The 27,939-nt window shown below is 37.8% G+C and overlaps 1 protein-coding gene across 4 annotated transcripts in view; it reads right to left on the bottom strand.

Moving 5' to 3' along the window:
• Window positions 1-27,939, bottom strand: part of MNAT1 (MNAT1 component of CDK activating kinase) — a 210,938-nt gene that overhangs the window by 155,227 nt on the left and 27,772 nt on the right. For all 4 annotated transcript variants that reach the window (XR_011568942.1, XR_011568943.1, XM_070797695.1 and 1 more), the window contains exon 2: window positions 393-545. Coding sequence is in view for 2 of the 4 variants with exons in the window: in XM_070797695.1 (XP_070653796.1) it covers window positions 393-545 (153 nt within the window). In the remaining 2 variants the exon portion in view is untranslated. The remainder of the gene's footprint in view (window positions 1-392; window positions 546-27,939) is intronic.

Raw genomic sequence — 27,939 nt, 5'->3', positions numbered from 1 at the left:
AATAAAGCAAATAAATTGTGAAGCCATGAATTCAGAAGGTTTACTCTTCGGGAGTTCTCTGGTGGCCTAGTAGTTAGGATTCTAGGCTTTCACTGCTGTGGCCCAGGTTCATTCCCTGGTCAAGAACTGAGATTCTGCAAGCCACACAGAGCAGCTAAAAATAAAAAATAACTATTTTTCAATAAAAAAGATTTACTCTTCTCTAACAAAGGTTAGATAATATTATTGAGTTCTCAAAGAGCTTAATAAATTTTTAACATTGAACAAATCCATACATCAATTTATACTTACTCGCCAAACTGTCCACATTTCTACAAGTAAATAATTACATCAATTATAGAAATAACTGTCAAAATCTTTGTGAACTGAATTATTCAAGCATTAACACTTACATCTTTAGCACTTTTTTCCGAATCTCAACTTCCTTGTCAACAGTAGGATCTTCAAAGAGCTGTACCCTGAAGTTGCTCTTTCGAAGTGGAGTGCCACACTCAGGACAGTTTCCAGCTCCTCTCACAAAGAGTAAATCCACACAACTTTCACAGCTGTAAGGAGAGAAATACAACATAACTTTTAAGCTAGTATTCAAATTGGCAATAAGTCTGTATACAGTTTGCCTTTTTCCAGTTTTGGTGTTCATTTGAGGGAGAGGAGGCACAGGAAAATTAATCATTACTACCTAAAATTTTTATTGAAAACCTTTAGGAAAAAAGCATTTTCATTTAGAGCCTACTTCAGACATAGGTGGTCCAAGGTTCACCAGTATAATCTTACAAATGAAAAAAATACACAAATTTTGGAAAATTGATTTAGGATCTAGGAGGATTCAGATAGCAGGATAGGGAGAAGTCAAAGAGCATACAAAAGAGCAAACCAGGATCAAGTCCACTCTCAGACCAGTATCACCCTCAGACCTGGCAGGGACCTGCACTTTAGAGAACCCTGCATACCATAATCACTAAAATGAAGACCTTTCCCCTACTTTCAGCCTGGTAAGGAAGTTCTTTAAAGTTCAGTAAGCAACTGAGTCAGTGGAAGTTACTCAAAAGGGAGAGAAGTGCTGGCTGAAGGAGGCCCCTCAGGGCAGAGGATAAAGAACTGAGACTGACCCCGTATATGTGCACAAAGGAGAAAAAATCACCACAGCTTCTGCCCTGAAAATATCAGAAAGAGTGGCTACTTATATAATTTTTAATCATTTAAAGCTGGCTGCCCTAAATCCACCAAAGTGATTACCCAGGCAAGCCAAATCTCCCAAATACCTGCATCCCTTCTTTCCTCTCTTCTTGGCTAGTACAATTTGGGGAAGAGCTTAGAACTTCTTTAGAAGTCTTCAGTTTGAAAAGAAAGGAGTTGGCAAGGTTAACTCTGTAGGAGATTCCTGGGGGAACTGACAGTGTCAGTTCATATATTGTTTTAGAGGAGTCCAGGCACCACCCCATCATCCCTGCACAGCCAGAGCAGATCCATCCTACTAATCAGATTAACAAGTAAAAAGCTGACCAGGAGCAAGCAGCAGCTTCAGCCTTGTGGGCCTTAAAGATACAGGCTCCTGGGAACTCAGGATGCAGTGTTGTAACTAAGAAGATGTCACTTGATTTATAACTTTTAAACATTTAAACATACTGGTATGTAGTCCTCTAGCTGTAATACTGCCCAACACAGTATATAAGGGCCACACCAACCCTAATCATTCCTTTCTTAGCATTATTTGAAGTTATTTATTTATTTATGTGTAACCGGCATTAGACTGGAAGGCAAGAATTTGACCTATCTTGTTCTATATCACCAAAAATATACATATATAACAGAAAGAAAAAGACAAATTCTAATAAGTAAGGGAAAGGTTGATTTCCTCCAAATACGTAGTTCACTAATGGAAAGAATGATACAGAGAAATAAGAATATTTAAGGTTGGTTATTAGTAAAACACTAACATTGACCTTGGCATGTTTCTATATTAAAATGGGGGCAGGGAGAGAATCATCGAAAAATACAGGCAAAAACTCCCTAAAAGGGAGAACAGAGCTCACAGTCATCATTATTCAAGATCAACAAAACCCCAGAAAATTCACTTGGGATTAGGAAAATTGGGAGTGGTACATTTCTCCTAATCTTTGTGGTTGGAGCAAATTAAATCCAAACAGAGAAGCTGAAACAGCACACTTTAGAGTGCAGGCCCTATACATACCCTAATTTTGTCTTGAACCATTGTTATGAAACCCTTCATCAAAACCTCTGGGGTTGGGACACATGGCTTTTTAAGGTTGGAGTTCATGTGTCTCCCTTTGCCTGGCAAAGTAATAAAGCTACCCTTTTTTACTTCAAAAAAAAAAAAAGAAAAGAAAATGAGCACACTATATAACTACACTGATAAGGATGTTTATAGGCAAGGAGCTATCTGAAATACTCAAAATCATTGAGCTAGTATACAGAAATCAATATTCCATATAGTATTTCAAGGTCTTGGAGAGTAGACCCATTCAATAATTCAGTTAAAAAGGTAATAAAAACACTTCAGTATTTCTGAAAGTCATATTGTAATCTCGGACATATTATTTGTTACCACAGTTTGTTCTACATCTCCAATTCTAATCTGCATCATAAGGATTCTAATCTAAATGATAAAGATTTCAGTAGCATTAAAAATATTTTAAATAATCTATGACCCATACAACTTTTCCCTTTCTGATTTTAATTGTTAAAAGAACAAATAATTATTTTTTTTAAGTTCAAATATAGAAGTATGTAGAGAAAAAACTCAAAGTGCTACTTCCTTCTCTTCTACATCTTACTTCCTACACGTTATATACAACTGTCAAGTTCGGCATTTACGTGGCCAGATATTTTTCTACACATTTACAAAATATGTATGTTCAAATTATATACATGAAAACTAATCTTGTAAAAAAAGAAGAAAAAAAAAAAAAAAAGAAGAAAACATTCCTAATTGCTAGTTCACTTCATCTGGCAACACAGCAACCAAAAGACAGTTATGTGGGCAATCTTTTGCCTCCAAGAGTGCTAGGAACTTTTTCAAACAAAATCTTGTATTCTGCAGAACATAGGAAAATTTGCTGAAAAAGCCTAAATCCTTGGTTACTACCCATTCCTAAAGATGTTTTTATGGTTTTCTTTTGTTTTTTAAAAACCAGAATGGTGCCGGCCCTCTTTCCTCTCTGAAAAACTTATTTTTAGATTCTTTTTTCTATCAAGAATATTTAACCACTTATATTCCTCTGTCAAGATTTTCAATCAACTTGTTTCTTTACATTTTCAAAAGCAAACAAGTCAATTAAAAATCTTGACAAAGACTAGATACAAAAAACCTATAGCTAACATCGTACTTAACAGTGAGAAACTAGAAATTTTTCAACTAAAATCAAATACAAAGCAAGACTATATCCTCTCATTACTCCTTTTCAACATGACACTAGAAGTCTATGCTGATGTAGTAAGACAAGAAAAGGAAATAATGGACAGACAGATTGCAAAGAAAAACACAGAGCTCTCTTTGCATACAGATGACATGATTGTCTATACAGAAAATCCAAATGAATCAACAACAAAAAAAACCTCTTAGAAATAATAATCCATTATAATTATAGCAAGGTTGCAGAATACAATATACAAAAGACTATCGCTTTCCTATATACCCCAACAAAGAACAAGTGCAATCTGAAATTAAAAATAGTATCATTTATGTTCCAGTTCCACTTCAGTTGCTAAATCATGTCTGACTCTTTGCGACCCTATGAACCGCAGCAGCCAGGCCTCCCTGTCCATTACTAACTCCATGCTACTGCTACTGCTAAGTCACTTCAGTCGTGTCTGACTCTGTGCGACCCCCAGAGATGGCAGCCCACCAGGCTCCCTTGTCCCTGGGATTCTCCAGGCAAGAACACTGGAGTGGGTTGCCATTTCTTTCTCCAATGCATGAAAGTGAAAAGGGAAAGTGAAGTCCCTCAGTCATGTCCAACTCTTTTAACCCCATGGACTGCAGCCTACCAGGCTCCTCCATCCATGGGATTTTCCAGGCAAGAGTACTGGAGTGGGGTGCCATTGCCTTCTCCTACTAACTCCCTAAGTCTACCCAAACCCATGTCCATTGAGTCGGTGATGCCATCCAACCATCTCATCCTCTGTCGTCCCCGTCTCCTCCTGCCCTCAATCTTTCCCAGCATCAGGGTCTTTTCAAAGGAGTCAGCTCTTCCCATCAGGTAGCCAAAGTATTGGAGTTTCAGCTTCAACATCAGTCCTTCCAATGAACACCCAGGACTGATCTTCTGTAGGATGGACTGGTTGGATCTCCTTGCACTCCAAGGGACTCTTAAGAGTCTTCTCCAACACCACAGTTCAAAAGCATCCATTCTTCGGCACTCAGCTTTCTTCACAGTCCAACTCTCACATCCATACATGACTACTGGAAAAACCATAGCCTCGACTAGACGGACCTTTGTTGACCAAGTAATGTCTCTGCTTTTGAATACGCTGTCTAGGTTGGTCATAACTTTCCTTCCAAGGAGTAAGCGTCTTTCAATTTCATGGCTGCAGTCACCATCTGCAGTGATTCTAGAGCCCAGAAAAATAAAGTCAGCCACTGTTCCCAGTGTTTGCCCATCTATTTGCCATGAAGTGATGGGACCAGATGCCATGATCTTACTTTTCTGAATATTGAGCTTTAAGCCAACTTTTTCACTCTCCACTTTCACTTTCATCAAGAGGTGCTTTAGTTCTTCATTTTCTGCCATAAGGATGGTGTCATCTGCATATCTGAGGTTACTGATAGTTCTCCTGGCAATCTTGATTCCAGCCTGTGCTTCTTCCAGCCCAGCATTTCTCATGATGCACTCTACATATAAGTTAAATAAGCAGGGTGACAATATACAGCCTTGATGTACTCCTTTTCCTATTTGGAACCAGTCTGTTGTTCCATGTCCAGTTCTAACTGTTGCTTCCTGACCTGCATACAGGTTTCTCAAGGGGCAGATCAGATGGTCTGGTATTCCCATCTCTTTCAGAATTTTCCACAGTCTATTGTGATCCACACAGTCAAAGGCTTTGGCATAGTCAAAGCAGAAATAGATGTTTTTCTGGAACTCTCTTGCTTTTTCGATGATCCAGCGGATGTTGGCAATTTGATCTCTGGTTCCTCTGCCTTTTCTAAATCCACCTTGAACATCTGGAAGTTCATGGTTCACATATTACTGAAGCCTGGCTTGGAGAATTTTGAGCGTTACTTTACTAGCGTGTGAGATGAGTGCAACTGTGCGGTAGTTTGAGCATTCTTTGGCATTGCCTTTCTTTGGGATTGGAATGAAAACTGACCTTTTCCAGTCCTGTGGCCACTGCTGAGTTTTCCAAATTTGCTGGCATATTGAGTGCAGTATTTTCACAGCATCATCTTTTAGGATTTGAAATAGCTCAACTGGAATTCCACCAGCTCCACTAGCTTTGTTCGTAGTGATGCTTCCTAAGGCCCACCTGACTTCACATTCCCGGATGTCTGGCTCTAGGTGAGTGTGAGTGATCACACCATCGTGATTATCTGGGTCATGAAGATCTTTTTTATATAGTTCCTCTGTGTATTCTTGCCACCTCTTCTTAATATCTTCTATTTCTGTTAGATCCATACCATTTCTGTCCTTTATTGAGCTCATCTTTGCATGAAATGTTCCTTGGTATCTCTAATTTTCTTGAAGAGATCTCTAGTCTTTCCCATCTATTGTTTTCCTCTATTTCTTTGCACTGATCACTGAGGAAGACTTTCATATCTCTTCTTGCTATTCTTTGGAACTCTGCATTCAAATGGATATATCTTTCCTTTTCTCCTTCACTTTTCGCTTCTCTTCTTTTCACAGCTATTTGTAAGGCCTCCTCAGACAGCCATTTTGCTTTTTTGCATTTCTGTTTTCTTGGGGATGGTCTTTATTCCTGTCCCTTGTACAGTGTCACAAACCTCCACCCGTAGTTCATCAGGCACTCTGTCTATCAGATCTAGTCCCTTAAATTTATTTCTTACTTCCACTGTATAGTCATAAGGGATTTGATTTAGGTTATAACTGAATGGTCTAATGGTTTTCCCCACTTTCTTCAATTTAAGTCTGAATTTGGCAATAAGGAGTTGATGATCTGAGCCACAGTCAACTCCCGATCATTTATGTTAGCTCCCCAAATTTTGAACTTTTAAGTATAAATCTAACAAAATATATACAAAATCTATATGAAAAAACTACAAAAGTCCCATGAATAAAATCAAAAAACAAGTTAAATCAATAGAGAGATACTCCATATTCATGCACAGGTAGAGTTCATGGAAAGGAAGACTCAATATTTTGAGTTATCAGTTTTTACCATCTTAATGTATAGATTCAATGCAATTCAAATCAAATCAAATTGACAGGAAGTTACTGTATGGATATCAACAAACTGATTCTAAAGTTTACATAAAAAAACAAAAGGCTGGAATAGATACAATAATACTGAAGGAGAAGAACACAGTTGGAAAACAGATGCTACCTAACTTCAAGATTTACTCATAACTACAATAATGAAGACAGCGTGGTACTGGTTAAAGAACAGACGAACAGACCAATGGAACAAAATAGCCCAGAAGTAGACCCACATAAATAGAGTCAGCTGATCTCTAATAAAAGAGCAAAGACAATACAATGAAGCAAAAATAAGTCTCTTCAACAAACTGGACATCCACTGGAAAAAAAAAATGAATCTATACATGAACCTTCAGTTCAGTCGCTCAGTCATGTCCGACTCTTTGAGACCCCATGAACCACAGCATGCCAGGCCTCCCTGTCCATCACCAACTCCCGGAGTCCACCCAAACCCATGTCCACTGAGCCTTACATCCTTAAAAAATTAACTCCAAACTTAACTCACAGGCCTAAATGAAAATGCAAAATTATAAAACTCCTAGAGTATAACACAGGATAAAAGCTATATGACTTTGGGTATGGTGATGACTTTATTGATACAACACCAAAGGCATGATCCATGAAAGATATAACTGATTAGCTAGATTTTTGTTTTAATTTAAAACTTCTGCTCTGCTAAAGACGATGTCAAGAGAGAAAAACTAAAAATAAAAACACCTGATAAAGGACTGTTATCTAAAATACATGGGAGAAAAAAATTCTTAAAAAGTGGACCAAAAACCTTAACAGACAACTCACTAAAGAAGATACAGAAGATACAGGCATACCTCATTTTATTGAGCTCTACTTTATTTCACTTTATAGGTACTGTGCTTTTTACAAATTGAAGCTTTATGGCAACTCTGCATTATCAGATGACAGCTAACATTTTTTAGTAATAGAGTATTTTTTAATTAGGGTATGTACTATTTTAGACATATGGCTACTGTGCACTTAACAGACTACAATGCAGTGTAAACATAACTTTTATATGCATATTGGGAAACCAAAAAATTATCGTGATTCATTTTATTACAATATTCACTTCATTGTAGTGGTCTGGAACTGAACCCACAATATATCCAAGGTATGCCTATATACAGATTGCAAATAATACCTGAAAAGATATTCCACATGACATGGCATAAAAGAAATGCAAATTAAAACAACAATGAAATATACACTAATACCTATTATTATAAAATAGCCAAAATGCAATACTCTGACAACACCAAATGTTGATAAACATATGGTGGAACAGGAACTCTCATACACTGCTGGTGGGAATGCAAAATGGTACAGTCACTTTGGAAGACAGTTTGACGGTTACTTACAAAACAAAGCATGCTCTAACCATACAGTTCAGCCATTATACTCCCTGGTAGGTAATCAAAAAAGGTGAAAATTACATTCACACAAACACCTGCACAGATGTTTATAGAATCTTTGTTCATAATTGCCAGAACTGGGACAAAACCAAGATGTCCTTCAATAGATAAATGGATACACAAACTATGAAATATACAGACAACAGAATATTATTCAGCACTAAAAACAAATGAACTATGAAGCTATGAAAAGACACAAGAGAAACTTAAATGTGTATTACTAAAGAAATCAATCAGAAAAGCCTACATAGATTCCACCTATAAGACATCTTAGAAAAGGCAAAATTATGGAGACAATACACTTGATCTTAGCCAAAAGGCTGAAATGCAATTATGGAGACAATCAAAACAACATGGGTTGTGGTGGAGGAGACACAGTAATTTTAGAGCAGTGAAAATACTTTATGGTATTATAACGATGAACATATGCCATTATACTTTTGTCCAAGCCCACAGAATGTACAACACCAAGAGTGAATCCTAAGTAAACTGTGAACTTTGAGTGATAATGATGTGTCAATATAGGTTCATCCTTGTTTTAAAAAAAAAAGACAATTCTGATGAGTGATGTTGATAATGCGTATGTCAGAAATCTCTGTACCTTCCTCTCGATTTTGTTGTAAATTTAAAATTGCTCCTAACAGTATAAAAAACAATAATGTCATTTTGGTTTTGTCTTTAAAAGAAAAGTATTATCAATGTTTGCTCAATGTCTATTAACATTTCATTTAGTCATTTTCAGTTTAGTCACTCCATCATGTCCAACTCTTTGCAACCCCATTGACAGCAGCACACCAGGCTTCCCTGGCCATCACCAACTTCCAGAGCTTGCTCAAACTCATGTACATCAAGTCAATTATGTCATCCAACCATCTCATCCTCTATCGTCCCCTTCTCCTTCCACCTTCGTTCTTTCCCAGCATCAGAGTCTTTTCAAATGAATCAGCTTTTTGCATCAGGTGGCCAAAGTATTGGAGTTTCAGCTTCAGCATCAGTCCTTCCAATGAATATTCAGGACTGATCTCCTTTAGTATTCACTGGTTTGATCTCCTTGCAGTCCAAGGGACTTTCAAGAGTCTTCTCCAACACTACAGTTCAAAAGCATCAATTCTTCTGTGTTCAGCTTTCTTTATAGTCCAACTCTCACATCCACACATGACTACTGCCCCATAGCCTTGACTAGACAGACCTTTGTTGACAAAGTAATGTCTCTGCTTCTTAATATGCTGTCTAGGTTCATCATAACTTTTCTTCCATTAAGCAAGCATCTTTTAATTTCATGGCTGCAGTCACCATCTGAAGTGATTTTGGAGCCCAGGAAAATAAAGTCTGTCACTGTTCCCACTGTTTCCCCATCTATTTGCCATGAGGTGATGGGATCAGATGCCATGATCTTCGTTTTTTGAATGCTAAGTTTTAAGCCAACATTTTCACTCTCCTCTTTCACTTTCCTCAAGAGGCTCTTTAGTTCCTTCTCACTTTCTGCCATAAGCGTGGAGTCATCTGCCTATCTGAGGTTACTGATACTTCATCAAGCAATCCTGATTCCAGTTTGTGCTTCATCCAGCCAGCATGTCTCATGATGTACTCTGCACATAGTTAAGTAAGCAGGGTGACAATATACAGCCTTGTTGTACTCCTTTCCCAATTTGAAACAAGCCTGTTGTTCCATGTCCAGTTCTAACTGTTGCTTCCTGACCTGCATACAGATTTCTCAAGAGGCAGGTCAGGTGGTCTGGTATTCCCATCTCTTTCAGAATTTCCCACAGTTTATTGTGATCCACACAGTCAAAGGCTTTGGCATAATCAATAACGCAGAAACAGATGTTTTTCTGGAACTCTCTTGCTTTTTCGATGATCGAACGGATGTTGGCAATTTGATCTCTGGTTCCTCTGCCTTTTCTAAAACCAGCTTGAACATCTAGAAGTTCACAGTTCACGTACTGTTGAAGCCTGACTTGGAGAATTTTGAGCACTCCTTTGCTAGCGTGTGAGATGAGTGCAATTGTGCAGTTGTCTGAACATTCTTTGGCATTGCCTTTCTTTGAGATTGGAATGAAAACTGACCTTTTCCAGTCCTGTGGCCACTGCTGAGTTTTCCAAATTTGCTGGCATATTGAGTGCAGCACTTCACAGCATTATCTTTGAGGATTTGAAAGAGCTCACCTGGGATTCCATCACCTCCACTAGCTTTGTTCATAGTGATGTTTCCTAAGCCCCACTTGACTTCGCATCCCAGGATGTCTGGCTCTAGGTGAGTGATGGTACCATCATAGTTACCTGGGTCATGAAGATCCTTTTTGTATAGTTCTTCTGTGTATTCTTGCCACCTCTTCTTAATATATTCTGCTTTTAGGTCTATACTGTTTCTGTCCTTTATTGTGCCCATCTTTGCATGAAATGTTCCCTTGGTATCTCTAATTTTCTTGAAGAGATCTCTAGTCTTTCCCATTCTATTGTTTTCCTCTATTTCTTTGCACTGATCACCGAGGAAGGCTTTCTTATCTCTCGCTTTTCTTTGGAACTCTGGATTCAAAATTTAGTCATTTTAAATATCCAATAAACACTAAGGAAAATCAATTAATAAAATAATAGGCTTGAGACTTGTTACCCAGATTGCTTTAAAACCTACCTCTTCAATTGCCTTAACCATAAAAGCAATACTAATCCATAAATTAACTTTCTTCTAGAAATGTTACTCAAAAATGTGAGGACATATGTGAATCCACTGTGAAAAAGTACTTATATCTCTTAAGATCACGCCATGGAAATTTTTTTATTCTAGAATGCATTTCCTTAAATGATAAATCTCGTATTTACCACATAAAGTTAGTTTCTTACCAAAGACAACTCTAACTCTAGAATGCACTTCTTCAAAAAGATAAAGTATCACTGACCACACAAAAATTATTTTAAGTGATGTACTAAAGACATAATGATATAATTAAACTCCACTTTGGCATCATAAGACTTAGGTTGCCATCCAAGCTCTGTCTCTCACAATATGAACTCTGAGGAAGTCAAATTCTGTTTTATATCTAAGGTTTTTCCCAGTTTGATAATTCTAAATACCTTGGAGTGTTACACAAATTGTTCATTATTTTCCAAAGAGAAATAAATGTGTTTTCTCTCAATATAACTGATGTTTTATCAGTTTAAATTCTACATTATTGTTGTTGTTCAGTCACTTAAGTCGTGTCCAACTCTGTGACCCATGAAGCCTGCCAAGCTCCTCTGTCCATGGGATTTCCCAGGCAAGAATACTGGAGTAGTGTTTCCTTCTCCATTAAGTTTTCCATATCACTTATGATTACAAACTTTATCTATAGTACAGACTTTTCCTTAATACTTTAATTCCACCAAGAATATTGTAACCATGAGAATTCCCTGATGGTCCAGTGGTTAGGACTCCATGCTTACACTGCCAAGGACCCAGGTTTGATTTCTGGTCAGGGAACTAAGATCCCACACACCACACACATAACAAAGGGGGGAAAAAAGAACATTATAGCCTATAATATTATATTTAGGGATGTGATATAGAAGGTTCTGGAGAAGGCAATGGCACCCTACTCCAGTACTCTTGCCTGGAAAATCCCATGGGCAGAGGAGCCTGGTAGGCTGCAGTCCATGAGATCGCAAAGAGTCGGACACAACTGAGTGACTTCACTTTCACTTTTCACTTTCATGCATTGGAGAAGGAAATGGCAACCCACTCCAGTGTTCTTGCCTGGAGAATCCCAGGGACGGGGGAGCCTGGTGGGCTGCCGTCTATGGGGTTGCACAGAGTCAGACACAACTGAAGCGACTTAGCAGCAGAAGCAGCAGCAGCAGCAGCAGCATAGAAGGTTCTATGACAAATGGAATTAGCAATACAAGGCATAAGAAGACACAGATTCCCCAGGATCTCTTCAAAAGTTTATAAAATTATGTATAATTTAATATATACTATAAACTCTAAGAGTTTACAGCAATTTTGCCCAAAAAATATATATTTTCAGCATTTGAAAAAACTGGTTCAATGCTTTTAAAAGCACATATTTTTAAATATATATACATACAAACACATAAATGTATGCACAAAAATATATACAAGTATACAGAGGAAGAGAGGGTCCTTTACAGCAGTGGTCCCCAACCTTTATGGCACCAGGGACCAGCTTCATGGAAGACAATTTTCCATGGACCGAGGGGAGAGGGGAATGGTTTTAAAATGATTCAAGAGCATTATATTTATTGTGTACTTTATTTCTATTATTTATCTTTATATTACACTGTATACTTTATTTCTATTATTAATCTTTATTTCTATTACATTGTGATATATAATGAAATAATTATACAACTCACCACATTGTAGAATCAGATCATCAGGCATTAGATTCTCATAAGGAGTATGCAACCTAGATTCCTCATGTGCACAGTTCACAGGAGGGTTCACACTATTAATATAATAATCTAATGCTGCAAGTGATCTGACAGGAAGGGGAGCTCGGGCGGTAATCTGAGCGATGGGGAGCAGCTGTAAATATAGATGAAGCTTCGCTCGTTCACCCATCATTCATCTCCTGCTGTGTGGCCCAGCTCCTAACAAGCCAAGGCTTAAAGTTTAACCGAGTTCTTACAGTGTTCCCTATGGGACATTTTCAGCTCCAGAAACAACGATCTGTAAGTCCACAAAACCCAAAGTTACATGGATGCAAAACACAAATTCCCCAAGTAATGACTGGGTATACCACTGAGTGAAGCCACTCCCACTTCCATCCCTTGGTTCTAGGATAGACATATTTTACCTACTATTTTTTAGTCGCTAAGTCCTTTCTGACTCTTTGTAACCCCATGGGCGTAGCCAGCCAGGTTCCTCTGTCCATGGAATATCCCAGGCAAGAATACTGGAGTGGGCTGCCATTTCCTTCTCCAGGCATGTTCCCAACCTAGGAATTGAACCCATGTCCCCTACATTGGCAGGTGGACTCTTTACCACTGAGCCACCAGATAAGCCCATTTTACCTATCAGGGATTCTCAAAATAATGGTCATACCCATATAAATATTTATGGTACAGAAAGCATCCTGGAGGATTGGTGCCCACCCTTTTAGAGTATCACCTCCAATCCAGCATCTTAGTTGCATGTATGAGCCCATTATGAGCTTCCCTGGTGGCTCAGACAATAAAGCGTCTGACTGCAATGCGGGAGACCTGAATTTGATCCCTGGGTTGGGAAGATCCCCTGGATAAGGAAATGGCAACCCATTCTAGTATTCTTGCCTGGAGAATCCCATGGACGGAGAAGCCTGGTAATCTACAGTCCATGAGGTCACAAAGAGTTGGGACACAACTCAGCGACTTCACTCATTCACTCACCAATCTAGAGTACAAGTGGAGCAGTTAGTGTTAAGATCAATGATTTCATGAACTTTCATGAAAACGTCACGTATCTTTTCCAATAGAGTGGGACTCTTGGTAAGAGAAAATGTTGCTCAAGATACCATACTGGTAAATTAAACACTGTGTTAAGTGTTCAGATAGTGGTGCTGGCCACAGCCTTAGGAGTATGAAAAGCACACTTCTATTCAGAATGTTGCTTCCCTTGTGGCTCAGCTGGTAAAGAATCCACCGGCAGTGAGGGAGACCTGGGTTCAATCTCTGGGTTGGGAAGATCCCCTGGAGAAGAGAAAGCTACCCATTCCAGTATTCTGGCCTGGTGAATTCCGAGGACTGTGTAGTCCATGGGGTCTCAAAGAGTCGGACATGACTGATTAACTTTCACTACTACATTTAGAATGTTTGTTAACCCCAAACTAAACAAATTGCTCTCCCTCCCAGGACAAGGCAAGGTAGTTTTAGAGGCTGGTGCTTGACATTTCACACTATGATAGCCTTTACCCCACTGGTCAAGGAATCAATTTAGATTTCGAGCAAATACCATGTATGTCTCTTCCAATTATACATCTGAGAACTGAAGAAATGACTACTAGATGAGAACACAGACCCACTGTGAACTAAATCTGAGTCATGAAAATGAAAGTGAACATCACTCAGTCGTGTGCAACTCTTTGTGACCCCATGGACTATACAGTCCATGGAATTCTCCAGGCCAAAATACGGGAGTAGGTAGCCTTTCCCCTCTCCAGGGGATCTTCCCAACCCAGGGATCAAACCCAGATCTCCCACACTGCAGGTGGATTCTTTACCAGCTGAGTCACCAGGGAAGCCCAAGAATACTGGAGTGGGTAGCCTATCCCTTCTCCAGTGGATCTTCCCAACCCAGGAATCAAACCGGGGTCTCCTGCATTGCAGGCGGATTCTTTACCAACTGAGCTATGAGCAAAGCCCTAAATCTCAGTCAAAATGCTATTTATTATAATTTTAGGTGATAATAATAAATATGAGTCTCATGCACCCCTATTCTAATAAAAGGATTACTTTTAGTCCCCACCAAACTGAATCACTGTAGGTGTTTGGGCAGAGCAAGCATGGAGGAGTAATTGAGCTAAATAATGACTCAGGATCTTATAAAGAATCAAAACTTCAACATCACCAGCTCAGGCCCAGCAAAGCCCTGAGACCTGTCCAGTATTCCTTGGACTGCTGTCAAAAGAATGAATTCTCAGATTTCTCTGGTCTTGTCCAGAACCCAGCCCATTAGGTTCAGCAGAGTAGATACAATCATGAAATGACTTTCCTTTCATGACTTTCCATGAAATGACTTTCCTTTCTCCAGAGGATCTTCCTAACCCAGGGATCAAAACCAGGTCTCCTGCATTGCAGGCGAATTCTTTACCAGCTGAGCCACAAGGGAAGCCCATTGGGTGTAGACGTAACCATAATGTTTTCCCAACATTTATTATGGAATGAGAATGAGGGGAAAAAAAAACAAAAAAAAGGACTTCACCAGGGGAATCAAAAATTCTACATAATAATAAAGAATAACAGTTATAAATAAAAGGCTTTAAAGTATGCATAAAATACATGACTTTAGGTAAAATACCTTTATCTGGATCACTTGACCTCCATCAAAATAAAAAATACATCAAAAAAAAAATCTAAGCAACTGGCAAACCTACCTTTAAATACATAATCTTATATACAGAGTATCAAAAATGAGATTATATAAACTTTATAAATCTAGAGAGCTAATTTACTAAAGCTTTTTGTAGGCACATTCCTACTTCAACTACCCAAATTAATTTCTTAGAACACTATACAACTTCTGAACTGTCTTAAATGTAAGTACACCATTTTTCTCCATTACAAATGCACACACTCTATTCTCATATTGTCCAAGTCGCCCTCTGTGCCCATATATGGTGAATGATATACAGTATTCCCAATATATATGCATATTGTCCAAACACTTCAGCCAGTGTCATACTAATTATACATTTCACCATCTTTAATCTCATTTATGGACTCCACTAACTGTAGCCACTCCTCTCTTTCTAAAACAGTTTTCTATATCCTACATATGGTCGTCCTGTTTACCACTATTTCTATCATCATTTTTGCATCTTGAAAATTCTCATAAATGAGCCAGTCATTATCCTAGGCACTTAATTCCACGACTTCCTTAACCCCAATGATCTCTTGCCTCATCACACTTCAGTCACCCACCCTCATACCTTCAAACTCAATCTTGTCATTATCAGTAGATACATCTCTGGATTCTCTATTTCTAGCATCCAGTTATCTAAACACCTCTTCTCTTTTCAGATGTGCCAAGTCGCTTCAGTCATGTCCAGTTCTTTGCAACCCTATGGACGGCAGCCCACCAGGCTCCTCTGGCCATGGATTCTCCAGACAAAACTACTGGAGTGGGTTGTCATTTCCTCCTCCAGGGGATCTTCCTGAAGAGATCGAACCTGCGTCTTTTCTGTCTCCTGCAATGGCAGGTAGGTTCTTTACCACTAGCACTACCTGAGAAGCCCTCTCCTTTCAGACGACCTGCACTAAGTACCATCACTCTGTCCTCTGACCCCACAAGGACCTTCCCACTGACACTACTACTCTTCCCTATTCATCACCCCCTCAAGGTCCTAAATTACACAAGCTTAGATTTCAGCATCTAGTATTATAAGCAATCCTTTGCAAATACATTTAACTCACTTGCCCCCTCTCCTCTATTATACTCCTTATCCATTTGTTATTAAACCCATCTATCCACCAGTCCATGCCTATAACTGAGCTGGCTGGATTTTGCTGGAGAAACCATCATCCTTACAGACTGAATTCACTTTAAAGTTATTACCACAGATTTCTGATGAGCACTCAACACTTCCAGACATTCCTTCTACACTTTCTAAGTAAATTTATTTTCCCAAACTGAGAGAACTATTTCATACTTTCTCTTCTCGCCTCAGACTTCCAACACTTTCTATTCTCACCTCATTCATAGCTGGTGTCTTGGCCTCATACTATATTAATATGGGATGTGGTCAGACAAAAATCACCTCATTTCTAAACACTAATTCTATCAACCCAATTGCTTCTATATTATCTTTATGCACTACCTGCATGCCTTTAAAGTGAAAAAAAAAAGTATTCTTGTTCTTATCTAGAGCCAGCCTCTTCCCTCCTCTTGTGCCTCCAACTCATTCCCAATCTCTACTCAAGTACTTTCATTCTGCAATTTTTCCCTTTTTCTCCTGCATTATGAACTTATACCTCTCCTGAATCACTTCTATTGGAATATAAACACATCTCAGTATCAACAACCATTTTAAAGCACACACACACACACACATTTTGCTTTACATTCCTTTCCAGTTACCACCCAATTTCTCTGCTCCCATTCACAGCAAAGTTGCTGAAGCAAGAGTTGTCTAGAATTCTGTCTTCACTGCCTCACCTCTCATTGCTCTAACTCATTCCAATTCATCTTTTATTCCTGACTTTACACTGAAATATTTGTCAAGAATCTCACCAATGTCCTCATTCTTGCCAGAGCCAATAATTAACAGAGAATTCTCTGCCCGTAACCTACACTACCGCTTAGCAACATTAACACAACTGACCACTTCCTCCACCTGGAACATTATATTCTCTAGGCTTCGGTGACCTCACGCTTATCTGATTTTCCTCTTGCCTACCTGCTCTTTTTCCATTTGTTTTGCTGGCTCCTTGTTTCCTACAAGACATCTAAAAGTGCCCAAAGTTATGTCCTGGGCACTCTTTCCTATAACTGATCACATATATACAAACTGGCTTTAACTATGACTCTCAGAACTAGACTACAGTCCTGATCTCATTCTTAAGCTCCAGACACAAGTTCTATTACCTAATCAACAACCACTCGGACATCTAGAGTTATCTCAAAAGTAACAGTGTAAAACAGAATTCTTACTTCTTTCACCCTGCTCTACCTGCTTCTCCCACAACTATTACTACTTCAACAAATGTCACCACCACCTAACCAGTTGCTCAATCCAAAAACCTAGAAGGCTTCCTTCATTTCTCTCTTCATAATTCCTCACATTTAACTGATTTCAAGATCAACTGACTCCACACAAAAAATACATGCTAAAATACATTCACTTTTTGCCATCCCCACTGCTACAAGCCACTGTCACTTACCATCTGAAGTAATGCTACAGATTCCCAACCGCTCTCCTTGATTCTACTATGGCCCCCAACCCACATTCATCACCTTCCCCCAAATTCATCTCTATAGAGTTAAATTAGAAATTAGCTTTAAATTAGAAATTAGCTCATTTCACTCACTTGTTCATGATGTTAAAGAGCATAAAATAAACATGTTACCAGAGCCCTGAAGACCCTTCATAATCTGACCTCAATCTAAATCTCTAGTTTCATGTCCTACCAATTTAAAACCCATCTTCTTTCTGTCCTTTCAACATGCAAAGTCATCCAAGTTTCAAGGCCAGAAATTCTCTTCCCCCCAATTTTCCTATGGATGTCTCTTCTTAGCATTCAAGTCTCAAAAAAGTCTCAACACCAAATGTCATGTGTTCACAACGATTCTTATTGAAAAATTGTTCCTACACTTATCTAGGACTAGTCCTTTATTTGTGCCATAATATAATCAAAATTCTTATTAGAAAATGACCTCTCCAATATTTTGAAAGATCTTATCCAATAATATCTCCTCTTTAGAGATGTCTTCTTAGGGTTTCCCTGGTGATCCAGTGGTGAAGAATCCACCTGCCAATGCAAGGGACACGGGTTCCATCCCTGCTCCGGGAAGATGCCACATGCCATGGAGCAATGAGGCCCCTGCACCACAACTACTGAGCCCACACTTGACCTGTGCTCAGAGACCACAAGCTGCAAGTACTGAAGCCCACAGACCTACACCTGAGCTCCGCAGAAGAGAAGCCACTGCTTCCCACAACTAGAGAAAGACCACATGTGGCAATGAAGACCCACCACAGCCAAAAAGAATTTTAATATGAATTAATTAATTAATAGAGATGCCTTCTTTACCACATCTGTAAGACATCTAAAAGTTGAAATACCCAGAGTTATATCCTAAGCACTCTTCTTCCTCCATAAATGATAACATGTAGTACAAATGGCTTTACCTATGACTCTCAACTAGATTTCAGATGTTCTCCTATGATCACCCACTTCAATGATACACACAAATGGAATTAGCAGCAGTTTTTCTACAATTCCTACTTTACCTGATTTCCTGAAATAAAGCATTTGCCCTTTCCTTGCTGCTTCAGTCCTTCTAGCTGGTTTGCAGGTCTACAATTGCTCATATTAATTTCCTAGTGGCTTAAAATATCTAGGGTGTTTTGTTTTCCTGACTAAACCCCAATTGATACACATCCTATTCTTTATAGGCCACTTATCAAAATCAATAATTTCATATTTGTTAACTGTGTTTAATATCTGTCTCTCCTGCCAGGGTATTTAACAAGAACAGTATAACATTTGTTATACTCATTATTGAATCCCAAGCCCTGTGTTTCATGACAAATATTGGTTGAATGAATGTAACACCTTGGTACAATAAAGTTCCACTCACTACATCAAACATAACAGCTCCAACTCTCAAAGTTCCTCTACTGTCTACCACAATTTAACCCTATTAAAAACAACACCTCTTGAATTTTGTCTTCTCTTCATCTGTTTATTCAGCCACCTCAGGGGTTTGGAATCACTCCTTTCAACCTAGCACCTGGTACTTCACATTCTGCACTAGAATATAATCAAGAACTCTCAAGTTGCCTTTTTACTTTTAGATTGTCTTATTTGTGATTAACATGAAATAAGATTATCTCTGTGATGAAACCAATAGTGCAATTTGATTTTCTGATCTAAATATCCAGTTTTGATATTAAATTATCTAATTAGTATCTGTTATAAAACTCATATAATTAAAACTAATATTAGATCCCCTAAAATGTGTTAATTCATGTAGACAAGTGTTCAACAAGAAAAAATAAAACTGGTTAGCATAAATGAGAGCAAGTATAAAATTGCTCTCCATTTTTGTTTAGTTTTATAGAAAATTTCTATTCATCCAGAAAACAAAAATACTTGAGGAAAACCTATATGCCATAATGGCATTTATTTTGTTGCCAAATTCAAATTCATTTAATAAATATTCAAGATGTGACAGGTACTGTTGATTAACACTGGGGATGCCTCAGTAAGCAAAATAAAGATGGCTGCCCTCATGGAGTTTATCAAAGGGCCTGGAAAAAGATCATGTAAGACAGAAAAGACTACATATAGGGACTCTGGATTCTACTTGCATGAAATGGGAAGATACTGCAGAGTTTAGGGCAGAGAAGTAACATAATACTTATTTGAAGTATTATTCTGGCTGCTGTGTGGAAACAGACAAAAGGGGCATGAGCAAAACCAAATAAACTAAGTCATGGGCTAGTATCATAATCCAAACAAGAGATAAAGGTACTCAAACCAACGTGATAGTAATAAAAATGGAGCAGAAAGTGGTCAGATTCTCACCTTAAACACATTAAAAGAGGAGGAACCAGAAACTACCAAGAAGCATGAAAAGATGAACAATCAAGGAAATACACGGCATAATTAAAGTAAAGCACCATTTCACATCTAAAAATTTTTAGAAATTTTAAAGTCTGACAATATCAAATGTTGGCAAAGATAAAAAAAAAAAAACACAGATTTTCACACAGCCTATAGGCGAGTAGACTATATAGTCTCTTTGGAGAACAATTTGGCATTTCTTAGTAAAATTTAGCATGTACATGCTTAATTATCTAATAATTCTATTCTAGGTATATAACCTGGAGAACACCTAAACCATGTATACTAGGAGACATGTACAAGAATGTTACGGAAATATTTCCTATAGCAAAAACAAATTTGTAAACAACACATGTCCATTAACAGGAGAATGGGTAAATAAAATACAATAAAATCATGCAGTGGAATACTATAAAACAGTGGAAATAAATTACAACTATATGCATCAACATGGATGAATCTCAAAACTATAATTCAAAATGACAATGTTAAATGAACAAAGTGCAAAAGAATACATATAGAAATTGGAATCCCTGTACATTGCTGGGATATAAAATAGTGCAGCTACGATGAAACTCCACTAGAGTTATTAAAAGATTAAATGAAATAATGAAAAAAGAACATTCAGTACTATGCCTAGGACACTATATACATTTCTGTAGGAGTGACATTACTTTTTAAAACTATCCTAGATTATTCTAACCCTCCTCTTGACCTACTTTCTCCTGGAAGATTTTGTCACTATCCTGAAAGAAAGATTAGAAAAATCCTTATCAGAAAGTAACTCTCAAAAATCCATTTGAATTTCTCCTTGTGTTTTGGTGTGCCTTATCACAAAGACCAAAAAAAAAAAAAAAGTTAAAGGTCAACAAGACTTTTAAAAGTCAACCAAGAAGAAAGTTATTAAACAAGAAACCCTTCAAAATTACAAATATCATTAATGACAATCATTCTACTATTTTTAAGCAGATATATTCCAGAATGCTTTGTAAACGAATAATATAATAATACTATATATTCAACCTCAAGCAGAAATAAAGTTAACTATAATTCAAAAACTGAATTGTTCTTGCCTCCATGATCATTAGAACACCCAGATGGGTCTGACAAATAGTAATTATCACTTGGATTTTTCCTTCCCCTAACCATTCTCTTGGAGAAGGAAATGGCAACCCACTCCAGTGTTCTTGCCTGGAGAATCCCAGGGACGGGGGAGCCTGGTGGGCTGCCGTCTATGGGGTCTCGCAGAGTCGGACACGACTGAAGCGACCTAGCAGCAGCAGCAGCAGTAACCATTCTCTGTTTTATATATCTTAAGTCCCTTAGAATAGGCCCCAAATTTGGCCTCAATTCTCCCAAAAGAAAAGGTATCCAACAAAGAACCCAGAGGAATGAACTGTAGTAAAAAGAAATACTGGACCAACTAAGGCTGTAAGCTGGCAAGACAGAGCAAGGTGTGCTAGATTCCAGGTTTATAAAGGAGTAATTTGCATGTTCTAGAAACTCACAAAACCATAAGTCACAAATCTATAAAGCACAAGGGATTCCTGTACACGTTACCACTGAAATATTCCTCCACTCACCTTCCAAAATGTAGTTTAGGCTTATATTGCATTTCCAATCCAAAAGTACATTGTTAACACCTTAAGAAGCACATGGAAACCATTTCCCTGCTCTGTTCCTATATTAAAAATGTTTACTATAAGAGAAACAGATCTCTAAACCTAAACTTTACAACTTATTAAAACAGAAACTCTCAAACTTGATTTATCTACAAACATTCAGTTTTATTATGAACTATAAGTCTCCACTCTTTCTCCATACTACCTGAAAACATTTCCTATTTCTTAAAGAACATTTATTCTCTCAATTTTTTGTTTCAAATTTCAACTGTAACATATTTGGAGTTCTAACAAGTACATACTTAATACACTTTGTTTTTAATAATTAAATTATTAAACTGTATCAGTAAACCTCTCCAGAATGAAATGTAAATAGTAGTCATATAATGAATGGTACTAACTACTCAATGATTTATTTTTTGTCCTATATCTGAAAGTTTCTCAAAAAGATTTTGAAAAACAAGACAGGTACTCAAAAAGTGGTAGACAGAGTACTCTGTATTATTTAACAGACACAGTATTTTTATATTAACTGAATTATCTTAAGATTTCACCAGAAACAAACATTGCAGGGGGGTGGGTGGGGGGGAGATACTTTAAAAAATAATCAACTTTCTGAACTTCCCTGGTGGTCCACTGATTAAGAATCTGCCTGCCAATGCAGGAAACACCAGTTCAATCCCTGGTCAGGGAAGATTCTACATGCCCTGGCAGAATCAAGCCCATGTGCCATTAACTACTGAGCCCACTCTCTAGAGCCAACAGCCACAACCACTGAGCCTGTACAGTGTGACTACTGAAGCCCACATGCCGAGAGCCACGAGCCACAAGAGAAGTCAGTGCAGTGAGAAGTCAGAGCACCAAACGGAAGAGTAATCCCCACGTGCCATAAGGAGAGAAAGCCGGCACGCAGCAACCAACACCCAGCAGAGTCAAAAATGTAATTAATTTAAAAATAATTTTTAGTTTCAAGTTATATTTCTACTTTTGCATGTCAAAATTTTTAATATTTTTCTAAGATTATGAGTTTTAAATTGTAGAGAAGCATAAAAGGATTTTATACTTAAAAGTTAGATTGAACTTCTGCTAAAATCACATAGTACAAATAAAGTTAAACTTTTTACAACAACACAGTACATCATAGGTTAACAGAGGATAAGATTTTTATATTCAGTATTGATTTAACTAAACATAGAAGCCATCAGTAATGAAGTACTATGGTTATGCTTCAGTTTTCTAAAAATCATCTTAATGTAAAGAATGCTCTATTTTTTTTTAATTTTTAAATATTTTCTGTCTGTTGTTTAGCTCTCCTGCTTTTTTAGCATTGGACATAATATCACTCTGTTAAATTATATTCCAAACTCTGGCCACAACCTTCTGAACTACTAGCTCTCTATATCATTCCCTACACTGTCCCCCTGGATCTCATCCAGACTGCCAACCCTCTGATATTTCCTTTTTCCTCTAATTACATTTTACCCCTCCATACTACATTTCATAATCGGTCTAAACCCCAAGACCCACCATTTCAGCTATTATCATTTGGTAACCTATTTGCCTGCTTATTAACTGATATGTTCCCTGTCTTATCCAGAAAGGAGTTCACTGACTCTTCAAAATTCCATTTTTCACCTAACAATCAAAATTTCAAAAGTTAGGGCTTCACTGATAGCTCAGTTGGTAAAGAATCCACCTGCAATGCAGGAGACCCCCGTTTGATTCCGGGGTTGGGAAAATAACACTAGAAAAAGGATAGGCTACCCACTCCAGTACTCTTGGGCTTCCCTTGTGGCTCAGCTGGTAAAGAATCGGCCTGCAATGCGGGAGACCTGGGTTCTATCCCTGGGTTGGGAAGATTCCCTGGAGAAAGGAAAGGTTTCAGTATTCTGGCATGGAGAATTCCATGGACTGTATAGTCCATGGGGTCGCAAAGAGTCAGACATGACACAGCATGGGACTTTTTCAAAATTCCAAAAATTAGAATTATCTTAGACAACACCTTCTTAATCTCATAGGCAAAAGAATCACCAAATACTTTCAATTTATCTCCTAAATCTATCTCAAATCTTCCTTACTTTCAATTCAACTCTAATACCTTAGTGAATGTCTTCACACTCCTTAATTCAATATAAAACAAGAGGCTAAAAGTAGGAGTTCTAAAATCAAATAACTTGAAATTGTTTGCAATAAGCCTTATTTACTAGACTATTTGAAAGGTAGTAAGCAGTACAATGGAGAAGGCAATAGCACCCCACTCCAGTACTCCTGCCTGGAGAATCCCATGGACAGAGGAGCCCGGTCAGTCCATGGGATCGCTAAGAGTCGGACACGACTGAGCGACTTCACTTTCACTTTTCACTTTCATGCATTGGAGAAAGAAATGGCAACCCACTCCAGTATTCTTGCCTGGAGAATCCCAGGGACAGAGGAGCCTATTGGGCTGCTGTCTATGGGGTCGCATAGAGTTGGACACGACTGAAGCGACTTAGCAGCAGCAGCAGCAAGCAGTACAAAGTCGGAAGACAATCAGCTTCCCTATCTGATAAACAGACAAGAGAAGATGCCCTGGCAATCTCAGTCACTGTTGTTGGTTAGTCGCTAAATCGTGTCCAACTCTTTTGCAATCCCATGGATTGTAGCCCGCCAGGCTCCTCTATCCATGGGATTTCCCAAGGAAGAATATTAGAATGGGTAGCCATTTCCTTCTCCAGAAGATCTTCCCAACCTAGGATTCAAACCTGCATCTCCTGCTTGGCAGGCAGATACTTTACCACTGAGCCATTACCGTAGACTTAAATATACAATCATAAGGAAAAAGGAAGAATGTACTGAACAAAAAAGAGAGTTTCAACAGTATTGTACAATTTATGTGTGTAAGTATATAAATTTTATGTTTATTTTCTTTCTGAACCTTACTGCAATAAATACAATGTACACATAAACTTTTCATTTGACATATAAACAATATTTTACATACATAGAGTAAGTAACAGATATATCATACCACTAACAGTTCTTTCATAACACTATTAAGAGAATAATTAAGACAGGTTTAACAGCATCAACAACTGAACATTAAAAGAGAGTACTGTGTATAGGTAGCAAAACCAATCATTTTCCATTCTGGGCAATGAGTCAAGAATCTCAAACTGTCACCAACACCTGCATTAAATGTAAACCCAGACAGTAAACAATTGTCATTGAAAGATAAATCCATGTGACTATATCTCCAGAGCTTAAGCAAAACTATTTTACATGAAGCAAAATAGCTTATTAAACGACCCTATCCAAAGCAGTTCTTTGTTTTGACAATAAGCAATTTAATCATTTTTCCATCACTGAGGCTCTAAAAGGTATGTTAAAATGTTATATTCTGCCAGGTGGATTAATATGGATGTATTAAACTATTCTTACACTAACACTGCTTCCTGGTCACTATAATTCTAAATTACAGATAATGATAGGTTTAGGAAATTATCCTGCTCAATTACCACTCACCATAAATTCTGAGTTTTCTTTGCTTGATAACTAAGTACCAAAGCAGATGATACAACACATTCATAAACTGGAATTCTACCAAGTGAAAGCTGAAATCAGACAGCATTAAGGTCTACACCTTACTAAATCACAGTGGAGGCAAGCAGACAGAATGCTTTACAGTCAAGGAAGATTAGACAAATCACGCAACCATTTTGTACCCTAGTTTACTCATCTATAAAATAAGAACACTGGCTAAACGCTCTTCAAGATCTCTTCCAACAGAGAGTCTATGATTCTAAAAAATTAACACGTATGCACATGCTGGAAAATAAAAAGCCATTCCTCTTTAATTAGTCATTTAAAATGATACAGGCTGTAGCTGTTGCATTTACTAAAAACCAAAATACTAACCAACAATGTAGCAATGGCTATTTCACCCATAAGATAAATAATGGTTGTTCCCATTAGCACCAATGAGAACTGCTTATATTAACCCATTAGACTTTTTTTTTAACTACAATTTACTTTTGTTTTTTAAGTGTTTAATTGAGCAAAAATTGATTCGAACAGAGCAGCACCAAACCGGCAATAGCTAGGAGCACTCCACCAACAGGCGCTCAAGAGAAACTTATATAGTGAAAGTAAGGAAGCAAAGTAAGGAAATTATTGATTGGTTATAGTTTAAAGCCTAGTTGGTGTTTGTGATGGGCTGTCCTTAGGTTTCGATTTCTTCACATTGAAAGCTTAAGTTCTGGTTTGCTTAGCAGGTCACCAAAGCATTACAGCTACTTCAGTCCAATGGCTTACTTGTTTACTGACTTTCTTTGAGGAAAAGGACAATCTGAATTTGCAAAGTTTCATTACTCAACAGCTTTAAATGAAAAATCTAGGGGGGCTTCCCTGGTGGTCCAGTGGCTAAGACTCTGTGCTTCAAATGCAAGGGGCCGGGGTTCAATTCCTGGTCAGAGAACTAGATCCCACATGCCTCAACTAACAGTTTAAGTTGCATGCTGCAGCTAAATATCCCACATGCTACAACTAAGTCCTGGCACAGTCAAATAAATAAATAATATTAAAAAAAAATCTATTTTCTCAGCCATTAAAATCAAGAAATTATATGACTTTTTTCTTTTACTTTAAAAAGTCTGTATATGAGAATAAGCTATCTCTATACAACAACTGATAAACTGAATTGCAAATTGGGCTAGAAGAAACATGTTTTGCATTCTTTTTTTTATTTTGCTTATGAACAATACCACAGTTCCATAAAAAAAATTCTAGCCAAGCGTGGTAGTCTTGATTTATTTTTTGGTGAAGCATACATAAAATTCAGAGAAAAACCACTTAAAGAATACCACAATGTAAAACTATTTTACCACAAAATGTCTTAAAATCCTTCCCAACATTCACTCTCTTGATAATCTGTTTAAAATCAACTATGATCCATTATAAGGTAATGGAATAAAGAATCATAAATTTTCTCATGAAGATGAGAATTGCCCAGAAAGTTCACTAATTACATCAAGAATTCTTTAAGGTATCCCCCCTAAGAATTAAGCATGAAATTTCTAACAAACAGATTATGGTCTCCCAGTTGATACTGCTACAAATTTCAAATCACTGACTCAAACTAAAACAGCAATTTGCTATGTCATAAAAGAGCAGATGATATTTAAATAATAGGAAAAGGAGGGGGGAAATGAAGAAAAATAGAGTTAGAAATAGGGGTAATGAGTATCTGATTTGAAAAAACAGAACAACAAAATGTTGTAACATACAAAGTACCAGAATTAGAATTTACCAGCTCACAGATCTAGATAGTCTGGTTTTACAACTAGCCATATACTAGTTTATATATACTAAAAATGTGAACCCACAAAAAAAGGTTAAATAACACATTTAAACTAAATTATTATTTACAAAACAAGAAATGAAAATCTATCCATAAAACCTTTAATTAGAGATATATTCAACACCCAAAGAAATATAATAGCCAGGGCAAAAGATATTATCATTCTGTAACTCTGAATATGCTTGGCACATAGTAGTAATCAATATTTGCTGAAGGAAGGCAGCATTAAAGATTTTAAAAGAACAATATAACCTGAAAAATAAATGTGCCCCTAAAAGGAAATATAATCGAAATAAACAAAGTTCCATTGCCACTGTTTACTAAATGTTGTTGCTGTTGTTCAGTCGCTAAGTTGCATCCAACTCTTCGCAACCCTGTGGACTGCAGCACGCCAGGCTTCAGTGTCCTTCACTATCTCCCAGAGTTTGCTCAAACTTGTGTCCACTGAGTCGAGGATACCATCCAACCATCTCATCCTCTGTCGTTCCCTTCTCCTCCTGCCCTCAAACTTTCCCAGCGTCAGGTCTTCACCAAGGAGATGGCTCTTCGCATCAAGTGGCCAAAGTATTGGACCTTCAGCTTCAGTATCCAATGAATATCCAATGAATATTCAGGGTTGATTTCCTTTAGGATTGACTGGTTTGATCTCCTTGCTATCCCTTGGACTTTCAAAAGAATCTTCTCGAGCACAATTCGAAAGCGTCAGTTCTTTGGTGCTCAGCTCGAAAGCGTCAGTTCTTTGGTGCTCAGCCTTCTTTATGGTCCAACTCTCACATCTGTACATGACTACTAAAAAACCACAGCTTTAACTACACAGACCTTTGCCGGCAAAGTGATGTCTCTACTTTTTAATATGCTTTCTAGGATTGTCTTTAGAAAGAAAAGAAAATAGCTTTTCTTCCAAGGAGCAAGCAAAGCCAGCCCAGGATGGCAAAGTAGAAGGACATACTCTCATCTTCTCCTGTGAGAACACCAAATTCGCAACTAGCTGTTGAACAACCATCAACAAGAGGATGCTGGAACCCAGCAAAAAAGATATCCCACATCCAAGGACAAAGCAGAAGCCACAGTGAGATGGTAGGAGGGACGCAATAACATTAAAATCAAATCACATACCTGCTGGGGGAGCGACCCACAAAGTGGAGAACAATAATACCAAAGAAGTTCTTACACTGCTGCCA

This window comes from Bos indicus, chromosome 10 (assembly GCF_029378745.1).
Source record: "Bos indicus isolate NIAB-ARS_2022 breed Sahiwal x Tharparkar chromosome 10, NIAB-ARS_B.indTharparkar_mat_pri_1.0, whole genome shotgun sequence".
Taxonomy (NCBI): domain Eukaryota; kingdom Metazoa; phylum Chordata; class Mammalia; order Artiodactyla; family Bovidae; genus Bos; species Bos indicus.
The sequence above is the reverse complement of the archived record's forward strand: the minus strand, read 5'-3'. Positions and strand labels throughout refer to the sequence as shown.